Raw genomic sequence first — 12,080 nt, forward strand, 5'->3', positions numbered from 1 at the left:
CTAACCTCATCCAAGAAACCATGTCCGAACACACATGAAGCACAGGATGAACAAGTCCTGTGCCAATGTCTGGCAGCTGTTGGTGCACAGCAACTGTGAACAAGCCACCTTGACTGGACTCAACTGTCATTCTCTGTAAGCTTCTCAATACCATTTGTTATCAGCTTCTACTATAGCTTGAATGAGCACAGTGCTTTCCAGTAAGATGACCCCCACAGCAGCATGGGATTCTGTCCCATTATTCGGCCATGAAATGCACTGCCAAGGCCTTGACAGTTAAGATGCAGATTCCTTTGATGCTACAGTGAGTAAATGATTACTATGATGAAAATAAAGACTTAAACCTTAGTTTAGAATAATGAAATTTAGAAAAGTGTTCTTTCCTTTAAGCATCACCCTCACAACCAGCTGATCAGTGAGCCTCATCCTCTTGACTGGGGACAAAAACAGTTTAGGTTTCTTGTCCGGCAGCACACACCTGACAAGTAGTGGATGGTTTGCAATCTTCCTGAGCACCATCACCACGTTGGAGCTGGAGTCTGTATCCTTCTCCTTTCCCTTCACAGAGCCGCTCGTCACTTCAAGCTCCTCCACTTCACTCAGCTTCTTTATGTCCATCTTTTCAAATTCAATCTGTAAATGAATATCAACCTTGTTATCAGAGAACTTTTCCTCATGCCTCACTCTTACAAAATTGAATGAATGAATACAGCATTAACTTGATTTCCAGAACTCTGAAAATTCAGACAAAAATTGTGAATTCATGGGCCTTGAGAAATTCATCCTGGCCTGCACATACAGAATGCACACCCACACTTGCCAATCCCCAGCTGTGCATAGCAGCTATTTATTTACCTCATTTCCTTGTCAAACATGATCTTTTTCTGCTTCGTGCCTAATTTCAATATTTACAGTTTTGTCTTCAGTATTTCAATTATCAAGTTAACTTTATTGCAAAGAGTAATTCATTGTTCTTTATTCGCCCTTCAGGAACATTCAGTCTCACAAATTCGGCAAACAGCTTCCTCCGCTTCAAGCCAAAAGATTGCGGTACTACTGTAAATGAGATATAACAGAAGCTTTGGATAAATCACAATAAGAATGGCTAACCAAGGGATGGTGCGCACCACAAGACAAACAAATTACACAGCAGCTTGGATTGACTTAGCTTAAAAAATTGATCATATTTCTTCAAGGGTTTTATGTCCCAGCTCATGGCCAGCAGACGCCTCAATCCCTGACATGGACTGGTTAAGCCCCAGTCACACATTCACGACAATGACTCCCAGCGCCGTCCCGACGTTCGATATGCCGATAATCCTGGCTGTGTGACCGATGGGTGTGCTGCTGTGACGGCGTTACACCAAGTAACGACGTTATTAAGACGACACCTCGATGGGTGCGGACGGTGCTCTGACTATCATATGTAGGGAGCGATGACCTCCCGACATAATGGTCATGGCTGTTGACGATAGTCCTAACTGACACCGACCGGAAAAGGATGATCGTAACACCATTTGGGGGTGATAACGACGTTATTAGGACGTCATTAGGACTGCTGGCGATCATCTTGAGACCTTCACCTGTGTCTAGATGACAATAAAAAAGGGGCGTGCCCACCATGGACCACACTTTGCCCCGCTCTTCCAGAAGATCAACACCACCCACAGACTGCATGATGGAGGCAACAACCCAGAATTATGTCATTGCCTTCCTCCAATACTGCCACCAGGCCAACCTGCTACAGACAATAGATTTAACCCGACTGCTGCTGTTGTATCGTCAGTGGAAGAAGCAAAAAAAGCACGCCGGGTGACATCTGTTTCTTTCTCCTGCTGGGCTTGCCCTTGACCTGACTGTCCACCTCCTCCCCCTCCTCCGTGTCTTGATACTGGAAGGTGAGGGCGGCAGGGTCAAGGGTTGTTGGACAAGCGGTGTTGGTGGTGGCAGGGCCAGGGCAATGTGATAGTGGTGACCTGGTGGGCATGTGTTCGATGTTGGCTCCTTTGTCTGCACCCATGGTTAATGCAGGAAAAAACTGGAGCGAAAGAGGGAGCGCAGACCGGAAACACCTGTTTATATACCCCTGGCGGCCACCACTCCATCTCCGCCCCGAACAGGTGCTCGGCGTGGCGCCGTTGACAAATCTGTATGCAGTCAGTTGGGTGACAACGCTGCCAGACGTACGTTACGACCACTGTTAGGAGGTCCCCTTCAGTGCCAACTATTGCCGACTACGAAACGATGTTGATGCGATGGACATCCGATGTTCGTGGTTTCTTGCCGGCAGATGACAGATGTCGTGGAGGGTGCCGATTGTTTTGAACATTTCCAAAACTATCGGTGTGCGGCCTCCCACGCCGTGGCGGCCAGTGAGATGTGGCGATGCTGCAACGATCCCCGAAGATGCCCTGCCGGAGGATGGCGATCACTGTGGAGGGCTACATTTTCTGACGTCGGGACGGCGCCGGGAGCCAAGATCATGAATGTGTGACTGAGGCTTTAGGGTGGGTAGGGTGGGGCCTGCAATACTTGCCATAATACTCTAACCTCACCCAGTTCAAAATGGTACTTAAGAGGCTGGGGTCAAAGCTCTGGTCATAACCTTGATCCACTTCTCTTGGGGGAGCCCAACCATGCTGTAGACTTCCTACATTATAAAGGAGGAAGGGCCCCCAAGTCTCTTTTTGTTTTGAGGATGGCTGGGGCAGTGAAAGGCAGTGCCCATCCATGAAACCAGGCCCCAGATCAACCTTCAGAGGGCTTTGCATGTGGGCTCTGGAATGTCCTAAGCCTCTCAGAGCATCACCAACTGCCTTACATAATGAATGAGTTCAGCAGGATGAGGGAGAACATAGTGGAACACTGAAACTGAGACAAGGAGACATGGCAGTGGAAAGGTCAGTAGTAGTGGTTACATCTACTACTAGTCAGGCATGAGCAATGGTGCCCATCATAAGGGGGTAGCTATAGATATCTCCAGCCAACTGCAGCCACTTGTGGACCAGGGGCTTTGTGGAGCTTCTGTTGGCAATACCAGGGGCACTGACCTTGTTTTTGCCAATCAGATATTAATCCTTGAGGGGTCACTGGAGGTTCTGGTGATGGCTCTTGAGGCACTACATGAGAAGGTGAACCCTTTATAATTCCAGGTTACCTGGGGCAAAATCACATACAGGTGGGTGAAAAAGTACAGTCTGCTCATGTGTGTAGCAAGGGACCTTGGATAACTTCATGTACCTTGGAAGAACTGGTGACAAATGGACAACCAAACTGAGTAGCACATCAGGAATCAGTCAAGGCAGAAAGAGAACCATGTGGAGATGAAATTACAACCTTTGCCAGAGTAGGACTGAGTACATAAACATCAGAGAGGTGGAGAATGTTGGGAAAGGCCTTTGCCATGCAGTTTACTAAAAATGGCTGATGATAATGAGTTTGGCACAAGTAATATAAGACTAAGACAAGTCACACTTTCAGGGACTTACTTGGTGCTGTCGAGCCTTCTTACTGAGAACAGACACAGTCTCCTCATAAATCTCCTTTTGGCGCTTTGACATGGGTGCGTAGATGACTTCATCCTCCTTTAGCGGCAGGTCCTGTGTGGAAACATGCAAAACATTGAAGCCCAAAGGACCCAAGTCATCCACAGCACAACACTGTGACCAACTAAAGAGAAGACACCAAGCAACCCAGGGGTCAAGCTGTCACACTTTTAACTCAACATACATGAAGACAGACACTGCTACAAGTTAAAGAGTGGCTACAGCATCAAGTGTGAGAGTAAGTGTTTAAAAGCAACAATGGTGTATGGCAGGGCTCTGTCCTATCTTCCAATTATTCATCAATGATCTTTCCACAACAAACTGGCCTATCCATTCACACGCTGATGATTCTACTCTGCATTATTCAACTTCTTTCAACAGAAGACCCTCCCAACAGGAATTACAAGACTCCAGACTGGAGGCCGCAGACTGCTTAACCTCAGACCTTGCTATCATTTCTGACTAGGGTAGGAGGAACCTGGTGTCTCCTTCACCACCTCAAAAACTCAATTTCTCCACCTATCAACTTGACATAATCTTGCAAACACCTATCCCCTACTCTTCGACAACACTCAACTGTCACCTCCTACACTAAACATCTTCAGTCTATCCTTAACTCAAAATCTAAACTGGGAACTTCACATCTCCTCTCTCACTAAATCAGCTTCCTCGAGGTTGGTCATTCTGTATCATTTATGCCAGTTGTTCATATACAGGGGCCTTGTCTGCCCTCATATGGAGTATGCATCTCACATGAAGGAGGGCTCCACTCACACAGCTCTCTTGGACAGAGTGGAGTCTAAAGCTCTTCTAACAGTCTCCTACCTCTTAAATTCTGGCGCAATATTGCCTCTCTTTCTATCTTCTACTCATATTTTCACGCTGACTGCTCTTCTGAACTTGCTAAATGCATGCCTCCCACCTCCCGCGGCCCCGCTGCACTCGATTTTCTACTCAAGCTCATCCCTATACTGTCCAAACCGCTTATGCAAGGGTTAACCAGCATCTTCACTCTTTCATCCCTTACACTGGTAAACTCTGGGACAGCCTTCCTATGTCTGTATTTCCTACTGCCTATAAAATTACCTTTTATAAGAGAGGAGTGTCAAGACACTTCTCCCAAAATTGACCTCTCTTTTGGCTTTTTATTCTGATTACTTTTATTGGAGCAGCACCTGGCAGGCTGTTTTGTTGCTTTTTGTGTGTGTTTCATTGCCCCTTGAGGAGTCTCCCTTGCTGTAAAAAAAAAAAAAAAAAAAAAAAAAAAAAAAAAAAAAAAAAATGTAGTGGTCTCTCAAATGGTTTAAATGGCCCTGAGTGAATGGCACCAACAGCATGTGATGTGGTTATATTTACAGCTTTGCAAGACATACTTCATCAAGTATACAAACAAAATCCTCTGAACCTGGAAGCCCAATAAAAGCAAACAATGCTAATCCTGTGGATCATAACTGGTGCTAATACTGATCCCTGTGATGTCCTTCCTAAAACCCTGCAGCACCCCTGCCAGTGAATGGGTATATACTCCATAACCGGAACGCTTTAGAACGGCAATCGCAAAGGTTGCCTAGAAGACACCCCTGACTTGATCTGTTACTGCTCTTCAACATCAAAAACAAATAAAGAGTTAGCTCCAGAAATGACCAGTCTCACCTTTAGAACATCACACTTGAGTCGCCTCAGGAAGAAAGGTTTCATTATCCTCTTGGCCTGTTCGATTCTTTCTCGCTCAAATCGCCCTTTGCTGCCACTGCTGTCACCCCTCTGAAAGTGTTAACATTACATTATTCTCTTGAAGTAATCACCCTCTGCACACAAGAACATGCCTTCCACTCTCTCTCCTTTCTGGAACAAACTCTCTAAGGAGGGAGTATCACGACACCTCTGAAAGTTCATTTGACAATTCTTCAGCATTTTGTTTTTTTATGTACAATCAGCATTTTCTATTTTTTTAGCTCCTACACAGTCTCCTAACCATCAAAAAGAATAATCACAATAACAAAATTATATCCCACAGATTAATCTCCACAGTAAATCGTGCAAAGCTGAACAGTACAGAGTGAGTGTGTATGATCTATAACTTACCGGGAACATGGCAAACACTTTCTTTAGTTCCTCCTTCTTGCTGTCAAAGAGCTGCGGCATGACAAAGATGAGGATGGACATGAGCTCCACCAGGTTGTTCTGCAGCGGCGTGCCCGTCAGCAGGATGCGACGGTAAGCCTGGAGGGAAGGAAGGAATGTACGGAGTAACACAACAACCAGTGAACCATAGTCTGAAGGTTATTACAAGCTGTTACATTGCAGGAAGAACTAAGGCTAAATCAAGATAAATATAACAAACAACAATCTACAGTACCCACACTCGTACTCACAACCGTTTTCCATTCATACGGACAACCAACAACTCGCTCCCGGTTGGGCATATGGGCAACCGTGGTTGCCCATAGCCCTAATGGTTGGACACCGCCTTTTAAGGCAGCACGCTTGACGCCGGCGGTATGTAGACGTGACCCGTACATGTCAAAGGAGCACGAAACTCGTGGCAGTAATGCGCAAAAGTCGTGATAGTAAAAATTTAGGACCAAGCGCTAAACTCGAGGATTGCGAAACTTGGATAGAGCGAAACTCGAGAGGGTACTGTATATTGACATTCATCTGTCCCTTCCTTCCCTGTCATCCACACCCTCCTAGAGCCCTGCCAACCTTACTCAACCACATTTCTCCACACGAAGCAACACTGTTATTATTATTATTATTATTATTATTATTATTATTATTATCATCATTGTTATGATTATTATTACTATTATTATTAGTAGTAGTAGTATAAGAGACAAAACAGGTAGAGAAGCAGCAGTATACAGCAGTTCTCTTCTCCTCCATGCCTGCCCTCACAATACCTCCTTCCATGCCTTCCCATACCCACACACATCCCCACCACCACAGTCCTCCTTCACTGACCCTTTCCAGGGAGCTGCAGTCACACCCTACACAGCCAGCCTCCTTCTAATGAAACTTTTATTTCTCTCCCTTCCCTATCATTTGTTCATTATTCCATAAACGTGCAGACAAGTTACTCTCAAGCAACACACCACACCTCACGCCCCTAGTTTTCCCTGCAGACTCCGCTGCTACTTGCCTTCCTTCCTCTCTGCAGGAGGTCCCTCTCAGCTTTCAAGGTAAACTAAGTATTATGTACTACTGTATACTTTGATTATCACCACATACCTTAATCTTCATCAGGTTTTCATATCGCTGGGAAGCCATGTTTTTCAGCATGTGAGCCTCGTCTAGAATGATGGTGTGGAATCTTAGCTTCTTGAAGAGAGCCCTGTCCTCAGTGCTGGTGGTCACCATGTTGTATCTGGGAGGGCAGAAGGGGCATGAACCTTCTGATGAAGACAGACTAAAACCTGCAAATGACTGCAGCACAGGTCCAGTATCCGAACATTCCCAGTAGAGAGGACAGGGTGAGGGATGCTCCACAACATAAAGAACATTTACGTCCTTGTTTACCACCATACAAAACACCCTTTTTCCTTAAAAAGTTATAATACCACCAAGGATCCTACACCCTGAAGGTTAGGTTTAGTTCCTCACAGGGGTTAAGAGGCCATAGCTATTAAACCAACACCTCCTCTTGCCCTTTCAAATACTATAACCTTACTCTTTCCAACATACACTCTCAGTTTTCTCCTCTTACACACCCTGTCAAACTCATCTCCTATCCTCTGCAGCATCCCCTCATTCTCTGCCAGCAATACTGTATCATCTGCAAACAGGCATGCCACCAATGACTCCTCTGTACCCCTCACTTTCAGCCTTGGACTTAGCTCCCCCACTCTGGCTTTCATTTCTCTCATACAATCGCCCGTGTGCACATTAAAAAGCCCTGGTGACATCACAAACCCCCGTCTCACACTCACACCAACACCAAAACTCTCACTCAACTCACCATTCACGCAAACAGAGGCACTCGCATCCTTATAGAAGGATCTGATCCCCTCCAGCAAATGCCCTCCCACACCATATATCCTTAGAACACCCCATAAACCCTTCCTGTCAACCTTGTCATATGCCTTCTCCAGGTTCATGAAAGCAGCAAACAGTTTCCTATCATCATCATCAGGAGTTTCCTATCCTTCTCTACATATTTTTCAACTAGTATTTTCAGTGCAAATATTTGATCTACATAACCCCTCCCTTTCCTTGCTGACACATATAAACAAAATAAGCACATATAAGGTGGTGTGATAATCAGTATTGACAATAAGTGAAAAATGCAAATTCAGGTAAGTTTGGGCATTGATCCTTTGTGAAAAGAAGAGTAACTGATTCCAGGTTCATTCACAACCTTGCCACATTTCCCTTTCATTAATAAATCACTAAAAACATCCTAACACTAGACATGCATGGTAATTGGATTCAGGGGCATTAACCAAGCATCCCAGTCATCTCAGTTCCTTGTCCCCTGGTCCATTTACTCAATCACTGAAGTTCTCAGTTTATTGGAATGGTGGAACTTAATCCTCCAGGGTAGTCATGCTTGCCTTTAGCCTTCCCAGACTTAACTGAAGGTCCTGAACACTAATCTCCACCTTCATCACCACCCAGGCCCCCACAGCACCACAGATAAACAGGCAACTTTGGCAGCACAAAGACAATAAAAAGCATGAGGCAGTGCACATGCAGGCACACGACACATCTAGCTTCCAAAAAGTGTAAGTGTGCAATACCTAAGAGTTGCTGCAAAACACAGAGCTGTGAAATGAAATATTGCAACACTTGGTTGGAGCTCCACCACACTGCAAGAGTCCATTAATACAAATTCCACTTGTCTAAATCCACACTTCAAATTTATGCAAAAAGGTAATATGAAAAAGCAGAATATTTATTTGAAATGTGAGAGAAAAAAAGAATTAATGAACTTTTACTGCACACAGAAGGTGGACAAAAATAGTAAGCTCCAACACAGCCAACCAAGCAGACTAAAACCCTACGTGGTAAGGATGACGTCGGGCTCCGCCTCCAGCGAGCCGTTCATGATGCTGCAGCGAATGTTCCGCCGCTCCTCCTGTGAGCCATGGTAGTGCAGCACCTCCAGCGATGGGCACCACGTCTCCAGCTCACGGGCCCAGTTGTCTGAAACCAAGCCAGAGCATGTATCAACACACTAATCACTTGATCTTTCAGACTAAAAGGGAGAAATGGAAGCTGTCTCTAAAGCTGGCAAGAATCCTAATTTTCTAGGGGCAAAATAAAGCATACAAATGACCTGGTGTGGCAATCAAGCTGTGGATTCCAGCACCAAGCTTTGCCAGTGGCAGCTACAAGTAAGGTTACAGGAGGCTGAGGTGTAGAAACTGCCTGTAGATGGTTAGCTCAGAAGCTCCACTGACCCTGCTGACGGTACAGTTTCCTTCCAGTTTGACCTGCGAGCAGCAAGGCTTGTTCTTAAGATTTCAGGGGATAAAAATCTTGAGAAGTTTTTGCTGCTTTTGAACAAGTTGAAGAGATACTATAGTGGCCTGCTGATTCAACGAGTGGACAAGACAGTGGCCGTGTGGGCACCAGTCCTTCAAGGTTCAGGTGATGTGGAGGAGGAAGGAACTCAGCTGATGAAACATATAAACCACCACACCCATGCTGCTACACAACCCTGAGCAGCCACACTTGTTACCCTAACACTAATACAGCCTAATGTGTACCATATTTGCTGGCGATGCAGATACACTTTTTTCTCAAAATGAGACTCGCAAAAATCAGCATGTGTCTTGAACACCAAATGTTGCTGTTGTTGCTGAAAGGCTGTGACGGTCTAGTAGACCTTCCTCACCCCGGCAGTGTGCTGTCCAGACCCTCAGGTACCCGAAACACCTTCGCCAGGCTGGCCAAGAAGTTTTATTGGCCAGGCATGAGGAGAGATGACAGTAATAAGTTTAGCCATCACATCAGGAGGCCTCATGTGTCTGAGCCTTTATCTAGTGTTTAGTTGGACTTTGTGGGTCCCCTGCCTAGAAGACTGAAGGGCCACGAGAATATTTTCACTATTATTGATTATTCCACCAAGTATTTACATACGTAGCTCTTAGATTTCTTTCCTTGGGAATAGTGCAACAGGCGACAAGTGAGTGGCACTCTTCGGTGACCCTCGCCCCTAGGCTAGATGGCAGCACTTGCCTTAGCGTAGACTACAGCAGAGTAAGCTCAGTACCTTGGCAGTTTTCCCCTCCCAAGAGTAAATGACAGAGTGGAAGCCATAAGCAATATTAAGCACTTGTCAAAAATTGACTGTCTCTGTGGGCTTTAACGAGTAACCTTTTCTATTGAAGCATAAGACATTTCATGTTTTCATACCTTGGGTAAGACTAACAAATTTAATGTCATGGCTTTTGGACTTACTAATACACCAGCTAGTTTTCAGAGGTTAATGACCAAGCACTGGTAATGCTGCCAATGTAGCTGTTTCTTTATTTTTTTACTTCAAGGATATGATTTACTGAGACAGCTGGTCAAACCATTTGGCCCAGTTAAATGCTCCCGTCCCTGCCTTGGGCAATGCAGGACTTATCTGATCTCACTTTGCCACTTACAGATTTACTGAACAAGGGCCAAAGGTTTGTTTGGTCGAATAAAGGTTGATTCTTTACAGTCACAGTCACTTGTCCTTAATGCCCATATTTTTAACCATATAACCTGTGATGCCACTTCTTTTGCTGCAGGTTCTACATTCCTGTAGGAAGGTAATGACTGTATAGTTCAACCTGTTACTCATTACAGTGAGAAATTTGCTTCCACTCAAACTCAATATTCACCCGTTGAGAGGGAGCTGTTGTCCACTGTGCTGTTGCAAGTACTTTAGTTCCTGATTGTTGTCAAGCAATACTGGTGTCAGCTTCACCACTCATGAGGCTCCCCAGTTTTGAAGTCATTGTACTTCAAGAATCAATGGCTTGTACACTGGAATCTGCATCTTCAAAACTCAGTATATTTTAGGTGTGCATGTTCTTGTTGATTACTTTTCTTCACCAGTCGAGTCATGATTGATATCTGTGATGTTCAAACTTGCACAGACTCACCCATAAATAGTTCCTGGCCAATTTTTTTTCTTTATGGAAGAATGGTGTGATACAAGTTAACCATTTTCTCTCACTTCTTTGGTCTCTTCCATTCCCTTTCATGTTCTGTTTCCCTCTTGCTCGTGGTGTTGGAACTTCTGGTGGTTAGCCTATGAAGGCAAGTGGTCATTCTGGCCACTCATTTGACTACCATTGCTCCTGCAGCCACCCACTCAGTTGCCTCCACCCCAACAGCCTGTGCTTTCCTATGGAGTTGGCAGATTTGCAGTCAACAGTCAGCATTCTACCTGGTCAGATGAGCAACACAGCTCTGAGACAGCATGCTCAAGATGCTGTCCATGCGTCACCCCATCTTGTGAGCCGACTGTCCGGTTGTGTTCAAGTTCAGTTCAAGAGCATGAACAGAGAGAACTGGAGCCTTGAGCCAAGGCACCTAACCATGGGGAGATACCAGAAGGAACAGAAGATCAGAGCTGAAGACAGACAGACATATCTAAGAGGCTTGGTTGTCCAAATAATCCTTGCTCACTTTCAATATGAACCTGCTGAAGGAGTCTACAGCGAGAGGCCAGACTCACCCAGTGTGGAGGACGGGACAACGATGAGGCTCTGCTTCTCCGGGTCCTCCGCCTCCTTGATGTAGGCCAGGAAGGATATGGCCTGCACAGTCTTGCCGAGCCCCATCTCGTCAGCCAGCACTCCATTCAGCCCCTGTTCATGCATCAGAACCAGCCAGTTCAGGCCTATCAACTGGTAGCCCTTCAGCTGCAGCCTGAAAGTACAGACAATTAACACACTATGATAGTGATGACTCCTTAGCTTTTCAATACACATGGATGGGAGCATGAGAGATGGTAGCAAGTGGGAGGAGGTGGTACAAGGCTGAGTATGAATGGTGTGGAGCAGCCATCAATATCAAGTCTGTTAGCAGATGATGCTGTCCTGTTGAGAGTGAGCTGCAAAGAATGCAGTATTGGTTCTCAGAAGAAACAGACAGCAGTGCATCATTCTGCAGCACCCTGTAGTGTGTCTAGACCCAGTGGACCTTGCTGTGAGGCAAGCTTGGGGAGATTGGATGGAGAAGGCAGAGGAATTCAAATATCTGGGAAGAGAGGTACAGTGGACCACTGTACCTCTCTATGTGTTCAAACTAAAGTAACAGTCAAATGGACGGTTATTTATGATGATATTTATATTATTTGACAAATTATTCAACAAATACGAATACACTTTGCTTCAGTAATAAAATAAGTATGGGAACACTTTGATTTCTAATAACAATACTTTGAACACAAATTAACCAAACTGTTGTATTGCAATATGAATACAAATACAAATACTCCATACCTGCTTGATTCTCCCTTGTTGAAAGAGCTCAAGCCATAAGAAGAAGGAAATCCATATAAAGAAAGGCTGTTCCAAAGATTATCAATGCAAGGGATGAAAGACTGAA

At 45.1% G+C, this 12,080-nt stretch overlaps 1 protein-coding gene across 5 annotated transcripts in view; it reads right to left on the reverse strand.

The window, feature by feature from the left end:
• Positions 1–12,080, reverse strand: part of LOC127008519 (SWI/SNF-related matrix-associated actin-dependent regulator of chromatin subfamily A containing DEAD/H box 1 homolog) — a 68,194-nt gene that overhangs the window by 36,379 nt on the left and 19,735 nt on the right. For all 5 annotated transcript variants that reach the window (XM_050880639.1, XM_050880640.1, XM_050880641.1 and 2 more), the window contains 7 exons: positions 11,206–11,399; positions 8,549–8,690; positions 6,777–6,912; positions 5,631–5,768; positions 5,199–5,309; positions 3,489–3,599; positions 479–633 (listed from right to left, as the gene is read on the reverse strand). In XM_050880639.1, coding sequence (XP_050736596.1) covers positions 479–633; positions 3,489–3,599; positions 5,199–5,309; positions 5,631–5,768; positions 6,777–6,912; positions 8,549–8,690; positions 11,206–11,399 — 987 coding nt within the window. The remainder of the gene's footprint in view (positions 1–478; positions 634–3,488; positions 3,600–5,198; positions 5,310–5,630; positions 5,769–6,776; positions 6,913–8,548; positions 8,691–11,205; positions 11,400–12,080) is intronic.

Source organism: Eriocheir sinensis, chromosome 38 (genome assembly GCF_024679095.1).
Source record: "Eriocheir sinensis breed Jianghai 21 chromosome 38, ASM2467909v1, whole genome shotgun sequence".
Lineage (NCBI taxonomy): Eukaryota > Metazoa > Arthropoda > Malacostraca > Decapoda > Varunidae > Eriocheir > Eriocheir sinensis.